The sequence below is a fragment of the Oryx dammah genome, unplaced genomic scaffold, assembly GCF_014754425.2.
Source record: "Oryx dammah isolate SB20612 unplaced genomic scaffold, SCBI_Odam_1.1 HiC_scaffold_5, whole genome shotgun sequence".
NCBI classification, from domain to species: Eukaryota; Metazoa; Chordata; class Mammalia; order Artiodactyla; family Bovidae; genus Oryx; species Oryx dammah.
The window spans coordinates 93,896,265-93,916,053 of NW_024070189.1; the positions used below are offsets into that span (position 1 = coordinate 93,896,265).

Here is a 19,789-nt window from a genome sequence, read left to right on the forward strand (position 1 = left end):
GAACAATCTACCGTTGAATTTCGCTTGCTTTTGAGTCTTAATAACTATATCCAGCTAAATTCCTGCAATTTCCTTCTTGCTTGCAACCCCAAGGTTATGAAGTTTGCCTGGGCTGCCGACAGGGGCTGTAGCCTCATTTTTCTCAGCTGTATGATATTCCACTCTGTGATGACACTGCCATTTAAAATTATTTCTATGCAGCCCTGTTCACAGCAGCACTATTCACAACAACCAAGGCGTGGAAGCAACCCAAGTGTTCATCCACAGGTGACTGGATAAACAAAATGTGGTCCATCCATACAGTAGAGTATTATTTCGCCTTAAAAAGGGAGGAATTTCTGACACCTTCTATAACATGGATGCACATTGAGGAAACGATGCTTAGTGAAATAAACCCGTCACACAAAGACAAATTTGTGATTCCAGTTACGTAAGGTCAAATACTAGAGTAGTGGAATTCGTAGAGACAGTAGAATGGTGGGTACCAGGGGTTCAAGGAAGGAGAATAGCAGTGAGTGTATAATGGGGACAGAGTTTCCATTTGGGAAGATGAAAGAGTTCTGGCGATGGATGGTGAGGATGGTGGCTTAGCACCACTGGACTATACTCTTAAGAATGGTTAAGACAGTAAATTTTGTTACATGTGTTTGTTTGTTGTGTTAGCCACTCAGTCCTGTCCGACTCTTCCAGACCCCATGGACTGTAGCCCACCTAATTCTCCAGGTAAGAATACTGGAGTGGGTTGCCATTCTCTTTTCCAAGGGATCTTCCCGATCCAGGGATCAAAGCCACATCTCCTGCATTACAGGCAGATTCTTTACTCTGAGCCACCAGGGAAGCCTCTAGATGTATTTCACCACAATTAAACAGAAAATGGGTTTTTTTACATTAATTCTACTGCTGGGACTTCCTTGGTGGTTCAGTGGTTAAGGCTCTGAGCTTCCAGTGCAAGGTATGTGGGTTTGATCCCTAGTTAGGGAACTAAGATCCCACATGTCGTGCAACATGGCATATATTATATATATATATATAAACTAATCCTACTGCTGATGAACATTCTGGTTGCTCCCACTATTTTGCTGTTAGGACAGTGCTACTCTGCTCATTCTAGAGCCTATCTCCCAGTGCACAGGTACAAGTTTCCCAGGAGCAGAACTGCTATACTATAAACTCAGCAAAGTGGAATTGTACTGTACATGTAACTCTGAGCTTAGGTTCATGAGCTATTTACACTCCAACCTCATTAAATCTCATAGTCCTGAAGTAGGTGTTTTCATTTTGCAGATTAGAGAAAGTGAGGCTCAGAGAGCTCAAGTAACTTGCTCGAGGACACACAGGAGGCTCCTTCCTTGTCTGGGAGGCACTGTGTTCCTCCCCTGACATCTCCCCACAGCCCGGGACCCTGGAGGGGTGGGGCTCACCGTTGACGCAGCCCAGCTCATCACTCAGATCCTTACAGTCAGGCTCCCTGTCGCACTGCCGGCTGCCATGGATGCAGGTCCCATCCGAGCACTGGAATTCATCAGGCCGGCACGTGGCCACAGCTGGAAAAGAAAGAGCCAAGTGTGGAGAATAAGAAAGGGAAAGCACCCTAACACAACCATTACATTTTCATAGATTTCTCTCCGGTCTGTCCTTGCACGCAGGAAATTCATTAAAAAGTTGGCAGATCAGGGAATTCCCTGGTGGTTCAGTGGCTAAGACTCTGTGCTCCCAATGCAGGGGGCCTAGGTTCGATCCCCGGTCAGGAAGCTAAATCCCTCATGCCACATTTATTTACCTGGCAGAGGTAAATAAATAAAAAAGCTGGCAGAGCTAGTAGGCCATTCTTGGCAGAAAAGCAATGATGTGGTCCCAATCTAGATAGAAGCCTGGCCAGGTAAGTTATGTTGTTGTTGTTGTTAAGTCTCTAAGTTGTGTCTGACTCTTTGTGACCCCATGTGCTGTAACCCACCAGGCTCCCCTGTACATGGGGTTTCCCAGGCAGGAACACTGGAGTGGGTTGTCATTTCCTACTCCAGGGAATTAATATCTTCCTGACCTAGGGATCGATCCCAAGTTTCCTGTATTAGCAGGTGGATTCTTTACCACTGAGCCACCAGTGAAGCCCATTGCCCCACCCCACTCCCAAAAAAGTCATTACTACTGAGTATCGTACAGCCCTTCCAAAGACTCAGACTGTGAACATGAGAAATGTTTCTGAGCTGACACTAAGTGAAAAGAATGATGTTATGATGCAATCTTGACAGATCCACGTGGTGACTAGAATAGGATCACTCTAACCACAGACTAAACCTTGACCTCAAACAGGTTTTCACTTAACCCTAATTCATTAAGCTCTAAGCTTATGCTTTCTGCACTTTCCCATGGGTTATATTTCACTATAAAAATGCTGACAGTGTGAAAATTCAATTTCAAGAGGTCAGTGGGGAAAAAAAAGATGATTAAGTATGCAAATGTTTGGAACTCATTTGTGTGTGTGTGTGCTCTTATGTCGTAACCCAGGTCCACCAAGGCCAACACCGTTGCTCCATCTACAGGGGAGGAGATCAAAGCACAGTAAGGCTATGTCCCCAGCCAAGGGTCACACAGCTTGGACATCACCAGTCAGGCCTGGATCCTTTCTGGACCAAAATAATACAGCGTGCTGCAGTTTGCTCCTCTTGGCAAGAGATAAATTAAACAGGGGTTCGAGGGGCTTCCCTGGTGGTATAGTAGATAAGAATCTGCCACCCAATACAGGGGACATGGGTTTCATCCCGGGTCTGGGGAGGTCTTCTGCAGCACCCAGCAACTAAACCGGTGTGCTGCAAGTACTGAACCTGTGCGCCTAGAGCCTGTGCTCTGCAGCAAGAAAAGCCCACAGACCACAACTAGAGAAGGCCCTCTTGCAACAGTGAAGACCCAACACAACCAACAAGTAAGTAGATGAACTCAAATAATAAGACATTTTAAAAATAAATAAATAAACAGGCATTCAAAAGGGAACTCCTTTGGAAGACAGTGTCCTCTATGTGATCAGAAAGACCGAAAGGAACATGAAATGGGACTGACTTTTGGTAATTTTTTTTTTTAGGTGCTTATCATGTTTTATTGACACCATGTTGCCTTGAATATGATCTGAAGATATCTTTGGATATCATATTCTTTATGCCAGATATTAGCTCTTTCTTTTCTTGTATCTGAATCATCCCATCAAGGATTCATTATAGTTGGAGATAAGACCTTTGGAAGCAATGTTCCTTTTCTTTTTTTGACGGAGCTAAGGTATATGGGATCTTAGTTCCCTGACCAGGGATCCAACCCCCACCCCCGCACTGAAAGAGCAGAGTCTTAACCACTGGACCACCAAGGAAGTCCAGGACTGACTTTCTTATTGTGTGATGTGGAATCATTTAACCCCCGAAAGGCACTGCCCCACCCCTGTCCCCTGCCAGGGGAGCCCCCAGCCTGGGTGAGGGGATTTCCGAGGCGCCCCTACCGCAGTTCTCCTCGTCAGACTTGTCCTTGCAGTCAGGGTCACGGTCGCAACGCCAGCTGGAGTGGATGCACTCGCCACTGCCGCAGTGGAACTCGAGGGCCGAGCAGGGGTTGTCATCCTGCGGGGGGCCTGATGGGTGGGGGCTCCCACAGTGCTTTGGCCACTCGTCTGAGCCATCGTCACAGTCGAGGTCACCATCGCAGGCCCAGAGCTGGGGGATGCACATGGAGCTGTTGCATTGGAAGTTGGCAGGGCCGCAGGTGGGCACGGGGCAGGACGCCTCATCCGAGCCATCTAAGCAGTCCAGGTCCAAGTCACAGACGAACTTCGGGGCAATGCACTTGCCGTCATTGCAACGGAACTCATCCTGGGAGCACGTCTTGGGGGCTGCGGGGACCGACAGGAGAGGACAGCCTGGTCACCGGGGAAACCACTCCCCAATCCCGACACCAACCCATTGCACAGATGGGGATACTGAGCTGAGGAGAGGCCAGAGCGCAGTGAGTAGACTCCAGGCAGTGGTTAGAGGACCTGGCCGACAACCACCCAGTTCCTGGGCCCCCTTTGGGGCCTTAGTTTCCTCATCTGTTCCTATCTCAAAGCGTTACTGTGAGGACTGGGGTGTAAAGGTACACGGGAACCTATATTTGAGAGTTTGCGCAGGGAACTATAGTCAGCATCTTATAATAAATATAGTGGAAAAGAATAGGAAGAAGAATGCATGTGTGAGTGTACTGAATCACTTTGCTCTACACCTAGAACTAACCCAACACTGTAAATAAATATACTTTAGTTTAAAAAAATGGCTGAGTGGAGGAGGAAATGGCAACCCACTCCAGTATTCTTGCCCGGAGAATCCCATGGACAGAGGAGCCTGGCGGACTACAGTCCATGGGGTCACAAAGAATCGGACACAACTGAGGGACTTGAGCACGCTCGCAGGCAACTTATAATTAAGTGTTCCTTCACTATTCAAGGGCTTCCCTTGTGGCTTAGCTGGTAAAGAATCTGCCTGCAATGCAGGAGACCTGGGTTTGTTCCCTGGGTTGGGAAGATGCCCTGGAGAAGGGAAAGGTTACCCACCCCAGTATTCTGGCCTAGAGAATTCCATGGACTGTATAGACCGTGGGGTCACCAAGAGTGACTTTCACTTCACTTTACTATTCAAAGCCTCCTTCATTTTATTAGTGGTCCTTGAGCAGCTCTGAACGTTTGGAAATTGGGTGTTGAAGGAAGGTAAAGTAGAATATTTTGATCCGACCAGAGAAACAGTTGTTTTTGAAATACCAGATAGTAAACGTGATCATCCTCCTTGACCTTCAGCTCAGATATCTCCCTGAAAATAATGCATTCAGGTTCAGAGGAAGCATAGAGACAGCACTTTAAATGTCACATTGTATTACTTATAAAATGAAAAGGAGGTAATTTCGGCTTTAAAAAAACAGAACAAAACCAAAAAATGGCTGGGGACTTCCCTGACAGTCCAGTGGTTAGGGCTCCAGGCTCTCACTGCCAAGGGCCCAGGTTCCATTCCTGGTGGAGGAACTAAGATCCCAAAAGCCACTCAGAGTAGCCAAAAATAAAAATAAAAACTGTTGCCGTTATTATTATTATTTGCTTGTTTTTATTTACAATGACATTGGGCTTTCTGAAAGTGAAAGTCGCTCAGTCGTGTCCCACTCTTTGTGACCCCATGGACTATGCAGTCCACAGAATTCTCCAGGCCAGAATACTGGAGTGGGTAGCCTTTCCCTTCTCCAGGAGATCTTCCCAACCCAGGGACTGAACCTAGGTCTCCTGCATTGCAGGCAGATTCTTTACCAACCGGCTTATCAGGGAAGCCCATACTGGACTTTTTAAGTTGAAGTATAATTGCCTTACAAAGCTGTGTTAGTTTCCAGGTGTGCAACACAGTGATTCAGTGACTTTAGACAGCACAAAATGATCACCAATCTAAGTCTACCTACTGTGTGTCACCCTACAAGGTTATCACCATCTTATTGACTACATTTACCATGCTGTGCATCACATCACTGTGACTTATTTATTTTACAGGAAGAAGTTGGTTCCTATTAATCTCCCTCCTCTATTTTACTCATCCTCCCACCTCCTGGGTTTGATGGTACTATTATTGTTTTTTAACTTCTTCAGTTTTATTGTACATACATGTCAATCTTTTTTTTTCCCCCATTGAGCATGGAGTTTAATAATTCTTTTTTTAAAGTTGGATTGAAGTATAGTTGATTTCCAATGGTGTGTTAATTTCTGCTCTGCAGCAAGGTGACTCAGTTATACATAAATGTATTCTTTTTCATATTCCTTTCCATTATAGTTTATCACAGAATATTGACTATAGTTTCCCTGCCCTATACAATAGGGCCTTGTTGCTTATGCTGGTATTATTAAAGAGTCAAAAGAAACAGTAATTATGTGAAATGATGAATGTGTTAAATAACCCTATTGTGGTAATCATTTCACAATATATATCAAATCATCACACTGGACACTAAACTCACACCATGTTACATGTCAACTATATCTCAGTAAAGCTGGAAGAAAAAATAAAACACTTGGAAAAAAGGCCCAATCCCTTTTATTTTAAAATGCTCCCCAGTGAGAACCAAGGTTAGATATGCATCACTAAGCAAACACTCACTTTTTAGGTTGTTTTTTTTTTTTAAATACTCTCTCAGGGGGGTTCATATTTTGTCAACTTGAAGATTTGATGTGATCTCAATTATTTAAATTTCCCCCAGGGTGTTTTTTTTTTTTTTTAAGAGCCTTACTTTGTTTTTTAAAAATCTACACACTTAGAAAATAAATTATAAATAATGAATAAAATCAAAGAGGCAAGACAGAACCTGCTGCAGAGTGCCTTCCTGTCTGAAACTCTCTATGGTTTGGAACAAACTCTGACCTCAGCCGGGAACCCAGTCAGGTCACTTGGACACGGCTAGGATCCACGGGCCACCAGACAAGGGACCCCACTTACGACAGCCTTCCTCGTCTGAGCCATTCTCGCAGTCCTTCTGGCCATCGCATCTCCAGGACTCCGAAATGCAGCGGTTGACACGGCCCCCACAGCTGAAGTCTCCCATCTTGCAGGTGACAGACTCTATGGGAGAAACAGAACTGAACCTTAACTCAGAGGCAAGACGGCCTTGCCACTCCGAGCTCTGCAAGGGAAGAACCCAGAGTTTTCTGATAGGAGATTCAGGCTCACTTTTCTGGACCAAAATGAAGGAAATTTAATGGAACTTATTAAAAATTAGTTGCTGAGGACTTCCCTGGGGGTCTGGTGGTTAAGACTCCATGCTCCCAATGCAGGGGGCCTGGGTTCAATCCCTGGTCAGGGAACTAGATACCACATACCACAGCTAAAGATCCCGCATACCACGAGGAAGACTGAAGGTCTTGCATGCTGCACTTAAGACCCAGCGCAGAAAAATAATTTTTTTTTTTAAGTTAGATGCTAGGTGTTGCAAAGGTTTTGGAATGAGATAGAAGTGGTGGTTGCAATACACTAACGCTACTAAACTGGTCAGTTTTTTTAAATTTAAAATTTTGGGGTGGCTTTTTAAAAAAATTGCACAGTTGATTTACAATGTTGTGTTAATTTCAGGTGTACAGCAAAGTGACTCAGTTATACATGTGTGTGTGTATATATATGTATTTTTTTCAGATTCTTTTCCATTATAGGTTATTACAAGATATTGAATATAGTTCCTTGTGCTATACAGTAGGTCCTTGTTGACTATCTATTTTATATATAGTAGTATGCAACTGTTAATCCCAAATTCCTATTTTATTCCTACCCCCAATGGCCTAATTCAGTGGTTAAGACTCTTAAGCTTCCACTGCAGCTGTTATAGGTTCGATCCCTGGTTGGGAAACTAAGATCCCAAAAGCCACCTGGAGTGGCCAAGAAAACAAAAAACAAACACACAAAAAGGCTAATTTGTGGGACTTCCCTGGCAGTCCAATGGTTAAGACTTTGCCTTCTAACACAGGGTCAAGGTTCGATCCTGGTTGGGAAGCTAAGACCCCCATGCCTTGAAGCCAAAAACCTAAATCATTAAGAAGCAATATTATAACAAATTTAATAAAGACTTTAAAAATGGCCCACCAAAAAAAACAATCTTAAAAAAGGGCTAATCTGTGTAACATGAACCTCAAAGGAAAAAAAAAAGAGCCTTTAAAGGAAAGTTCCAATAATATCGTCTCTGTGTGCATGCTAAGCGTTTCAGTCCTCTCCAGTTCTTTGCGACTCCATGGTCTATAGCTCGCCAAGCTCCTTTGTCCATGGAAGAATACTAGGCAAGAATCCTGGAGTGGGGTGTCATACCCTCCTCCAGGGGATCTTCCTGACCCAGGGATCAAATCCGAGTCTTTTACATCTCCTGCATTGCAAGTGGATTCTTTACCTCTGACCCGCCTGGAAAGCCCAATATCTTCTCTGCTCATCTCCCAATTCATAGACGACAAGACATACATTAGTATGCTTGCCAATTTCTACCACGTCTGTCACCCGCTATCATCAAATCACTTTGCCATCCAATAGAAATTAACACATTGAAAATTAAAATTGAAAATGTTTAAGTGTAACACAACTATACTTAGATTAAAAAAAAAAAAGGAGTTAAAAAGAAAAGGTTAGGACACATGTCATGTCCAAAGGCGGGGAGATAAACTCACTACACGTCTCCTGGGATTCATCAGAGCCGTCTTGGCACTCGGCGGTCCCATCACAAACCCACTTATAGGAGATGCATTTCCCATCTCGGCACTGAAACTCATTTCTCCCACAGTTGTCTTCCACTAAAGAGAAGGAAAGGAGAAGGAAGAATCAGGGCTCGGATTACAAAATGACCGAATTCTTTGTGTCTCTTTCCTGCCAAGTGAAGAATGAACCAGAAATACAATCCTATTGCAGCAGTCAGGTCTCCAGGAAATCAAACACGAACAACAATTAAGCTGACTGAACCAAAAGTATAGTGGAGGATGCGAAGAACACTTCCTAAAAAGAGATTCATCCCCAGTGTGAGATTCTGACATCATGGTTGGTGAGTCCAAAGTGTGGATCCATTGGGCGATGGGGACAAAATAGTAGAACCTGGGTGCACAATAGCAAAGAAAAGGACCTGATTTAGCATGTCACAAACCTGTACTGGAGACAGGACCAAGGAAAATTGAAACTGCAAAAGCATTAAGCTGGAGGAAAACTTGAAAAGCTTTCTCCAGTAGGTAGAAAGGAACTAAAGATAAAAATTGGGACTTCTCTTGTGCTTCTGTGGTTAAGAACCCACCTTACAGTACAGGAGACACTTAGTTCCCCTAGTTGGGGAACTAAGATCCCACCTGCCACGGGGCAACTAAGCTCGTGCACCCCAAGAAGCCCACGTGATGCAGCTGAGACCCAGCACAGCCCCCCCCCAAAAGGGTATATAAGTTATGAGAGATTATTAATGTAGAGGTCAGAGAGCAGAGATCCAGCAGAGGAGGTAATCATATAACTAAATTTCAGATCTAAATAAATGGGTTGTTGCTGTTTAGTCGCAGAGCTGCGTCCAGCTCTTTTCGACCCCATGGACAGCAGCATACCAGGCTTCCTTGTCCTTCACTGTCTCCCGGAGTGGGGGCTGCTCTCCAGCTGTGGTGCTCTGGCTTCTCAGTGTGGTAGCATCTCTTGTGGCAGAGCACAGGTTCTAGGCCCACAGGCTTCAGTAGTCGTGGTGCACAGGCTTACTTGCTCCGAGGCATGTGAGATCTTCCCGGACCAGGAATCGGAATTGTGTCTCCTACATTGGCAGGCAGATTCTCTACTCCTGAGCCATGAGGGAAGCCCCCTAAAATATACAACTTTTACACCTTGTGGCTCAGATGGTAAAGAATCTGCCTGCAACTCGAGAGACCTGGGTATGATCCCTGGGTGAGGAGGATTCCCAGGAGGAGGGCAAGGCAACCCACTCCAGTATTCTTACCTGGAGAATCCCCATGGACAGAGGAGGTTGGCGGGCTACAGTCTATGGGGTTGCAAAGAGTCAGACACAACTGAGAGACCAAGCACACAGAGCAAAATAATACTGACTGCATTTAGTGTCAGGAATCATGCTTTGATTCAGGGTCACTGTTACGTGTGAGCTATGATCAAAGCAAACTTTTATTGTGAAAGTTGCTCATTCCGACTCTTTGTGACCCCATGGACTATACAGTCCGTGGAATTCTCCAGGCCAGAATACTGGAGTGGGTCAGTCATTTCAGTCACTCAGTTCTGTCAGACTCTTACGGACGCTATGGACTGCAGCACACCAGGCTTCCAATAAACTTTTATTGGCCGGTAATAAAATTGGTATTACTCCTTTAATCTTTAAATATAGACTTTGATCCCCTTCGTAATCTAAAGTAACACAGTTAATAAAAATTATGATCCAGTTTATCTCAGGATAAGGAAATAAGACCAAGAAAGAAGAAGCTAGCAGAAATTTCCTCATGATGGGATATTCTGAAGGCAAATGATATGTAAAATATAAGTTCGGGCTGATGGCTACGTTTAATTATATTTTTCACTACTTTCGTTAAGAAGAACGTTTTTTTCTTTTATCACTTTATTTTGAATGTTGACTAAAACCCCCCAAAAAATAGTTTAATAGTTTGCACAAAATGTATTCATTTGCTCATTTTGCACAAAGGCAATTAATGAACTCTTCATGCGCAAGGCATAAACTATGTCTCCAGAATTAGTACATTCCTGGGAGAAACTTCCAGACAAAAAGATCCTTGATCCTTGAATGATTCTTCTCATGCAAGAAGTCTCTTCTTCCTTTATTCTGCATATGGGAGAAGATTCAAGATCTTACATGCTTTGTGTCTTTTATGTATTCAGATTTTTTTTCCCCTTGATATTCTCTTTAAGTGGACTTTCCAGGTGGCTCAGATGGTAAAGAATATATGCCTGCAATGCACGAGACACAGGAGACTTCGGTTTGATCCCTGGGTCGGGAAGATCCCCTGGAGGAGGAAATGGCAACCGACTCCAGGATTCTTGCCTGGAGAATCCCATGGACAGAGGAGCTGGGTGGGCTACAGTCCACGGGGTCGCAGAGAGTCGGACATGGCCGAGCACACACGCATGCACATTCTCTTTAAACACTCGTAAGTTTTTAGAGATTTATTTATTTACGTGTTGGCTGTGCCGTGTTTTCGTTGCTATGTGAGGGCTTTCTCTAGGGGCAGTGAGCAGGGGCCGCTCTCTAGTTGCAGTGTACAGGCTCAGGCGTGTAGGTTCAATAGATGTGGTGCACGGGATTAGTTGCTCCATGGCACGTGGGATCGTCCCAGACCAGGGCTCCAACCGACGTCCCTTGCATTGCCAGGTGGATTCTTAAACACTGGAGCACCAGGGAAGTTTGAGACCTTCAAGTTTTAACTGAGCACATTACTCAAGGGAGGATCTATAATTTCCCAGCTTCCTTTGCAGCCAGGTGTGGCCATGGGACCAAGTTTAAGTTAATGAGCTGTCAGTGAAAGTAAATGTGCAAACTTCACGACCTTAGAGGGTGGTACTGACAAGTTGATTCCTACTAGTGAGCGTTTTGCCCCTCTTACCCTCAACGTACAAGATAAAAACAGACCTAATTAGATATGGTGGAAGGTCAAGCCATAAAAATAAGAATGATCAAAGGCACTCTTTGAAGTATGGCTCCCTGTGTCCAACTGCTAATCATCAGCCTTGCCCTTAACGCTTGGCAATAAAAAAGAACGAAATAATGCAATTTGCAGCAACATGGATAAACCTGGAGATTATCATACTAAGTGAAGTAAGCCAGGTAGAGAAAGATGAATATTATACAATATCATTTATATGTGGGATCTTTAAAAAAAAAGATTAAAATGAACTGATTTAAAACAGAAATTAGACCCACAGACATAGAGAACAGATTATGGTTATCAAAGAGGAAAGAAGTGAGGGACAGATAAATTAGGAGATTGAGATGGACACATACACGTTACCATATATAGAATAGATAACCAACAAGGACCTACTATGTAGCACAGGGAACTATATACTCAATTATCTTGTAATAATGTGTAAGGGAAAAGAAATTGAAAAAGAATCTGAATCACTGAAACTAACACAACATTGTAAATCAAATATACTTTACTATATATATATATATATTGGAGAAGGCAATGGCACCCCACTCCAGTACTCTTGCCTGGAAAATCCCATGGATGGAGGAGCCTGGTGGGCTGCAGTCCATGGGGTCGTTAAGAGTCAGACACAACTGAGAGACTTCACTTTCACTTTTCACTTTTATGCATTGGAGAAGGAAATGGCAACCCACTCCAGTATTCTTGCCTGGACAATCCCAGGGACGGGGGAGCCTGGCAGGCTGCCATCTATGGGGTCGCACAGAATCGGACACGACTGAAGCGACTTAGCAATATATACATATATATATGTTACTTCATATATAGGGATATAAAGGAAAAAAAGAAACCTTGTCCCCACTACATCATGATTTGAGATTTTTAACTATAGTAGGAAGACATCACAAATAACAAGATATTTTAAAATGTTATGTGTTTGATTTTTATCTCACCTTTTTAACATATCTGCTTTTCTGTATAATTGTGGTTTTTAATGTACACCAGATGATAGCATAGGTATATGACAAATAATTATATTAAGGAAAACATGCTGGATCTGGTAAAAGAAAGTTTCACAACCTCAGATCCCAAAGCTCTGCGGTCCAATCTGGTACAACGTCCCCTCCTAACTCCCTCCTCTTTACTTGCCTAACAGTTCAGCTTCGAAGCTAACCTTCCCCGAAACTGGGTTTAGCAGCCCGTGGGCTTCCCAGGTGGTGCTGGTGGTAAAGAACCCACCTGCCAATGCAGGAGATGGTAAGAGTCACAGCTCGATCCCTGGGTCAGAAAGATCTCCTGGAGGAGGGCATGGCGACCAACTCCAGGATTCTTGCCTGGAGAATCCCACGGACAGAGGAGCCTGGCAGGCTACAGTCCACGGGGTCGCAAAGAGTTGGACACAACTGGAAGTGATTTAGCATGCACGCATACAAGAGCTCCTAAAACACCCATTTCTCACTCCTAACATACGAGATCGAAAGCATTTGTTTACCAAGTCCCCCAGCCTAGATTTAAACTCCTGGAGAATAAGGAATGTCTTTTTCTTCCTTTCAGCATGAAACCATCAGAGCCCAAGGCCTGAGTCAAAACAAGATTTGTTCAGCTGGTATGCCCCAATCAGAGACAGGTCCATCATATTATTGGGCAAAGATTTTGGAAAAGTGGAACTCTTCTAGTTTCATCTCTTCAGAGGGCAACAGGGCAGAATCTGTGAAATTTTAAAGTGCAAAGTCCCTGGGACCCAGAAGAATTATTAACACAGGTGTATAACAATGTCAAGTTCAAAAAGGTCCAAAGCTTTTTTTTCCCCCCCACTGAGCAGTGTGGTTTGTGGGATCTTAATTCCTCAACCAGGAATCAAGCTTCTTCCCCCTACAGTGGAAGCTCGGAGTCCTAACCACTGGACAGTCAGGGAATTCCCTGTCCAGTTTCTTTTGCTCAAGTGCCGTTCATGTGCCATTCTAGCTCAGGCACAACTAACCGATAATGATAGAAACTGGGCTTTCCTGGTGGTTGAGACGTAAACAATCTGCCTGCAATGCAGGAGATGCAGGTTTGATCCCTGGGTCGGGAAAAGCCCCTGGAGAAGGAACTGGCAACCCACTCCAGTATTCTTGCCTGGAGAATCCCATGGACAGAGGAGCCTGGTGGGTCCATGGGGTTGAAAAGAGTCAGCACAACTGAGTGACTAACACTTTCACTTTTCACAATGACAGAAATCAGATTAGAGGTGCCTCTGGTCTGTGTCTGGCAGGTGAGTAAGCTGAAGAGAGCTGGAACTTCCTGGGGGGAGAGAAGTCCTCTAGGTCCTAATGAGAGATGACTACACGGAAGTAGATGTCTATCATAACTCACTGAACTCTTATCTGTCGATTTTATAGTATGTCAATTGCATCTTTAATTCAAAAGAAACAAATTCTGGGTCTTCAAAGCTCGTTGTCCGATGTTCCTACCCAGAGGAACAGTCAAGTGAGGTTAGGAGAGAGATGAGTGGAGGGGTAGAGGACGCTATAGGTGATAAAGAGAGAAATACATACAAGGAGTATTTAGAAGCATCAACAGAACTTGGTAACTGAACTTACAAAGAGACCAAGCTGGAGGTAACCCCAGTGGAGAGCTCAGGAGATTCAAATGAGCTGAGCTCTAGAATCTGCCCTATCAGAAGACAGACTGATAATGCATCGCCCAGCTACTGATCCAGACAGGACATCACCCCCTGAGGTGCCTCTGCAATATACCCCACACCCACTGACTCACAGCTGAATTGTGATTATGCCTGAAAAAGGAAATGACTCACTTCTGACTTCCCGAATGGGGTGGGTAAAAAGCAATCAAAATTCCAGGACTCTCAGAAAAAAAAAAGTTTTTTTGAAAAAAAGGAAGTTCAGGCAAAGGACATTCTCTACAGAGGAGGAGGATTCTGGAGGAGGAACTTCTGCCATCTGCTCTCCCAGCCAGGAGATGGCAGTTTCAATCATTGCTAATCCACTTTGCCCAAGGAACCATCTCACACGCGGAATGTGCTACTGGAAAGGCTAAAAATATTAAATCATTTTGAAAATGCAAAAATGAAAGTGTTAGTCGCTCAGTCGTGTCCAACTCTTTTGCAACGCCATGAACTGTACCCCACCAGGCTCCTGTGTCCATGGGATCTCCAGGCAAGAATACCGGAGAGGGTTGCCATTTCCTTCTCCAGGGGATCTTCCCAACCCAGGAATCAAACCCAGGTCTCCTGCATTGCAGCCAGATTCTTTACCGTCTAAGCCACCAGGGAAGCCCTACTGGAAAGGCTAGAAACATTAAACCATCTTAAAGCCCTTTAAATAGGGATAAGGAGGATCTTCTCTGGTGGTCCTCTGCATTCTGCACTCCCAATGCAGGGGCGCTGGGTCCGATCCCTGACTGGGGAACTAACATCCCACATTCTGCAACTAAGCCCACAAACTAGAGAGCCCCCACCTCGCAACAAAGATCCAGCACAGCCAAAAATAAAAATTACAATAATAACAAAAGTAAGAGAGAGAAAGAACAACAACCCCCTTCCCTGGACACCAACGAGCCCTCCCCTGGGCAACAGGTAATCAAATATTTTCTTGTCATAGATGGCTGAAGACCCTACCAACAAGAAGAGCCTACTACTACATATTTCTACCTGAACAGCTGTTCATCCAGCTGGCCATCAGCTGTAACGTCTGAATGAAAAGTGAATGGATTTCACCATTACCAACAGCAGTCAGCTAGGAAATGTCTCGTGGCCTTGCTCATATGGCCGAGGGTAAATGACGGTGAGCACCCAGGAGAACACCTCAAGATAGGTGTCCCGGCAGTGGGCAACCCTGACCTGAGCAAGGAGTCAGAACTAGTCCTATTTCAAACACCACAGCCCAATGAAACAGACAGCTCTTTCTTATTTCCTCCCAGTTCCACAAGCAAGGTTTGGGTTTGGTATGTCAGTTTCAGTTGAATTTCAGCAAAAGCAAATCAGAGCGCCACATCCCATAACTCCTCATACTGGGGATGCCTAAAATTACATAAGCAACACCCCTCTCCCCCGCAAAAACAGAAAACAATTGAAACTCTAGCCCGTAGACCTCTCCTGTCACGGGTGAGGAGTCAGGAACAAGGTTATCGAAACAGAAAAGGAGAATATATATTTCTGCTTTTTCGCCAGCACACATATGAGGTGGTAAATGCTTTCAAGGTTTTCCTTCCGCGGATACTGAAGATAGTGGTTGTTCAGGAAAACCAAAATAATACATGGAGGGAATTCCCTGGTGGTCCTGAGTTTAGGGCTCAGTGAATGGCACCCCACTCCAGTACTCTTGCCTGGAAAATCCCATGGATGGAGGAGCCTGGTAGGCTGCAGTCCATGGGGTCACTGAGGGTCGGACTGAGAGACTTCACTTTCACTTTTCACTTTTATGCATTGGAGAAGGAAATGGCAAGCCACTCCAGTGTTCTTGCCTGGAGAATCCCAGGGACGGGGGAGCCTGGTGGGCTGCCGTCTATGGGGTCACACAGAGTCGGACATGACTAAAGTGACTTAGCAGTAGCAGCAGCTTTCACTGCCAGGGCCTGCGTTCAACCCCCGGCCAGGGAACTAAGATCCTACAAGTCGAGAGGCATGGACAAAAAAAAAAATTAAAAAATAAATACTTGGAATCATTTTCTTGAAAAAGAAATGACCTGGTGGTCCAGTTGTTGGGACCTCGCCTTCCAGTACAAGGGATGTGGGTTCAATCCCTGGTTGGGAAGCTAAGATCCCATAGGCCTCAGAGCCAAAAAAAAACAAAACATAAAACAGAAGCAACATCATAACAAATTCAATAAAGACTTTCAAAAAAAGATGTTCCACACCAAAAAAATCTTTAAAAAAAAAAAAGAGAAAAAAAAATGGCTGAAGCTAAGAGTCTTACCAGAAAATGAATGAAAAATCCTTTTACCAGTGCTCTTTCCCACAAGAGGGGCAACCAAGGTATTTTCCCCGGAGGTGATCTCCGTGGTAGTTTGTCGTCTGCTCCTTTGAGGGGTAACCAGTTTCTATCACTGTTCACTGCTGACTACTTGCATGGTGTCTTAGCAACACATGGTTACTTGCTAGACAGCGGAGCAGATTGTGGATGCTGTTAGCATACTGAATGTGGAATGTGAAAGGCAATCAAAGCACTGAGCAAAAAAGGCATCTGGAATTGGGTCTTATTAGGGGAGGAACCCTACAGATATGAGCAGAAATGCCCTAGAAAGACAGAATGAGGCAGATATTTCTCTTAAAGGTTTGCAGTCTCAGAAACATTCTCCCTATCTTTAGTGAGTGTTGCCCTGAAAGATAAATATGCCTGACAATGACCAGTGAATCCCCCTGGGGCTTGTTGTTAAAGCAGTTGTTGTTCAATGACTAAATTGTGTCCGACTCTTCCTGATCTCACGGATTGCAGCATGCCAGGCTCCTCTGTTCTCTGCTATCTCCCAGAATTTGCTCAGATTCATGTCTCTTGAGTCAGTGATGCTATCTAACCAACTTATCCTCTGTTAAAGCAGACACAACTTAGTGGGAACACTCTACTTTCTGAATTTGGGTGTGTCCCTGGCATATTTGATACCCCTCACCCAACTGTCAATTAATTGACTTTGATTTGGCTAAAGGAAAGCAAGCAGTTAAGATTCCAATTACTATCATTCCCAAAATAAACAGACAAGAAATTCCTGCCCCTCGGGGCAAACTGGAGTAGCCAGGGCTGCTACAGATGTTTGTCATGAAGTTAATGCCACAGTAGATACTTAGTGGAATACACAGTAGAATACTGGAGTGGGTTGCCATGTCCTTTTCCAGGGATCTTCCGGACTCAGGGATTGAACCCAGGTCTCCCACACTGCAGGCAGATATTTAATAGCTGCCCACTCACTCTCAGGAGTTTGGGGAACACACCCAGACTCAGAGCCCCCTTGAGAACCAAAATACATCAGATCCTCAAGCTGCCCAGTGAAAAAGGAAACTGAAGCAACATATCTTGCTCAATGAAACTTCACTGCCATTAATATCCTCTTAAAGGAGTGGATCTGTGTGTGAAATACAGGCTCATCAACTGTCTCTTTTCCAAGCCACCATCCCTCTGCTTCACACAACCCAATGGCCGAATTATTACAATAACCCTCTGCCATGTGGCTGAAATCCTCCTTCCTTTCCTCCCAGAGGAAACTGCAATGTGTGTGTCACAGGTACTGATTCCAAGAGCTCAAAGTTCTCTGCTCAAAGCCACCCCTGCCCCCCATTAAAAAAAAAGGCTTCCTGCATCCTGTTCAGGGGACAATTCCAATACTTTTCTAGGCCCAGCTGGTTGTTAAGTTGGAAAAGGACCATTTCTTTATTATCCAGGGCGAGGTCAAATGTCTCTCTCAGCCACTGGATAACTCAGGATATTGCACCAACTAGCCTCTTGCAGCAGCAGCAGCAGCAGCAGCAGCCTCTTGCCCAAATCTAAAATTCAAATCCCCTAAAATGAAAGGTTGTCATGTTGTCATGAGAGCAGCTCAACTGAACTCATTTTAGCGCCTATGAACAAACAAGGCAACCCCAAAGGGTTCCATTCGGTCCCCAACTCTCGGTCCCTGCCCAGGCACGGATGAAAGTCTCCATTAAGTGCCCTTCACGTCCGATCCGGGAAGGACTAGAGTTTCTAGGCAACGTTTCAGACTGGGAAGGAACCGAGGCCTTGAAGGTGGCCTGGGGGTCACGTCTGCGAACTCGTCCCCGTCGGGCGGGGTCAGAGAAGCTCCCTAGGACAAAGTGGGTACGAAGGCATAATAGCAGAGAGAGGAGAAAACAGGCCTTGGCCGAGCGGAGCTCAAGCGCTCAGCGGGCACCTCATCTACGTTTGCAGAGTTTCTCCAAGGGCCCGGGACTTGTCGCATCATTTGTGATAGGACCCCTGAACGACTCGAGGAATAGCCTTCGACATCCTCACGGAGATCTAGGTGAGGCGCGTGGCGTGCGCCAGCCCCGCCCCGCGCCGCCCGGGCCTCAGCAACCGCCGCCTCCCATTGGCCAAGGGGTGTGGCTCGAGGCTCGCCTGTTCGAATGGCACCCAATGGGAGCTCGGGGGAGGGCCCACAGGGCCGAAGGTGAGGGTGGAGGAGGTGGCTAAGGGCCGAAGCTTGGTGCAGGTTAGACGAGTCGCGCTCCGCTTCCAGAGGCAGCAGCGCCCTTGGGAAGCACAAAGCCAACTTGACCGCGGCCGTAACCCCTGAGGGTGAAACGATGTGGGGGAGCGCCCGTAGGGCCTCCAGGCTGAGCAGCCGGTTTTCGGGTCCGTCTCACCCCTGGAATAACTCTGGGAGGGAGTACCTCCTCCTAAAGCGTACCCGGCTCTAAGAAAAGGGGCGTGGTCCCCCATTGTGGGGATACTTGTGGGGAAAGCCGCGTCGCGTTCCCCTCCCAGACCCCTCAGACACCTATCCCCCGAACCCTTTTCCCAATCCAGCCATTGGGGAAGGACTTTGTGCCATTTTCCCACGTCTTCCATGGATTGAATGATTTTTAATTTTCTCTCCCGCCGGCCCCCCAAAATACCAAGGGGCTCCCCAAATTCAGGAGCTCACCCCTATCCCGCGCGGGCTTCCGGAGCCAGCCTCACCTGCAGCCTCCCCCGCAGCGATGAGCAGGGCGATGGCCCAGCGAAGTCCCCAGCCCGCGAGCCTCATGATCCCAGCCTCCGCTTGTCACGCCCCGGCACAGGCCGCTGTCCGCTGGCAGTGACCGCTCTGGAAACCCGGGCTTCGCGCGGCCCGGACGCGACTGCACGCGGGGCCCGTCATTTGCAGCATTTCTATGTGAGGTTTCCCGGAGAGGGAGGAGTTTGCAGTGGGGTGATTTTCAAATATCTTCACCTCACTGTGGGAGGAGGAGTTTGGAGAGGAGGAGTTTCAAACGGCCGATGTGACATGGGCTCCTTAACCCATGAAGCCCTGACTCAGATTCCAGTTCTTTCCAAAGCTGGTCCCGGACAGGCTGCAGGGTTTGTCGCAGGAAGAGCTGAGCCGCCCCCACGCCCACCCTCAAAATGAAATCCCGCATCTCCTTTAAATTTCTCTCAAATTTTGATTGTTATGTTCCTTTTGGTGCCCAAAGAAGATTCGATCTGCCCTTCCAAATCGTCTAATTGGCTAATGACATCTCCCCTCTGACTCAAAACCAAAAACTAGAGATGTTGGAAACTTAACCCCCACCACTTTTCTCTACTTGCCTTCTCCTTTCTAGGAATTGTTTATAGATTTTAACTGTTTCATCATATATAGTTTTAGAGGGTTCTTCGAAATTGCCCCATAACAGTTATCAGTGATGCATTTAAATAAAATCATCACAAAAGTACTGGCAAAGACTGATTTTGTTTTGTGGGATCCAGCACTTGGATGAATTATGGGCCAAAACATCTCTGAAATCAACTGACCTCATACCTGGGGTCTGGACATAAATATTGATTTATCTTATTCCGAGAAAGGGTTGAACAAACAGAGTGGCCACTTCCTCTCCCCAAAGCCAAATCAAAACAAACTAGAGATTTCAGAGCTGAACCTGAATGCCGAAACCACCCAGAGCTGATGGTGAACAGCTTTTAAGAATCAGGGTGTCTCTTTGGTGGAGACTGATGAACTTGCCAGGGT

The 19,789-nt window shown here is 45.6% G+C and overlaps 1 protein-coding gene across 1 annotated transcript in view; it reads right to left on the reverse strand.

The window, feature by feature from the left end:
- Window positions 1–18,960, reverse strand: part of LDLR (low density lipoprotein receptor) — a 34,377-nt gene extending 15,417 nt beyond the window's left edge. The window contains exons 1-5 of the mRNA XM_040240665.1: window positions 18,763–18,960; window positions 8,177–8,299; window positions 6,474–6,596; window positions 3,482–3,868; window positions 1,422–1,544 (exon numbers count right to left, since the gene is read on the reverse strand). Coding sequence (XP_040096599.1) covers window positions 1,422–1,544; window positions 3,482–3,868; window positions 6,474–6,596; window positions 8,177–8,299; window positions 18,763–18,829 — 823 coding nt within the window. The 5' untranslated portion in view covers window positions 18,830–18,960. The remainder of the gene's footprint in view (window positions 1–1,421; window positions 1,545–3,481; window positions 3,869–6,473; window positions 6,597–8,176; window positions 8,300–18,762) is intronic.
- Between the last annotated feature and the right edge of the window lie 829 nt (window positions 18,961–19,789).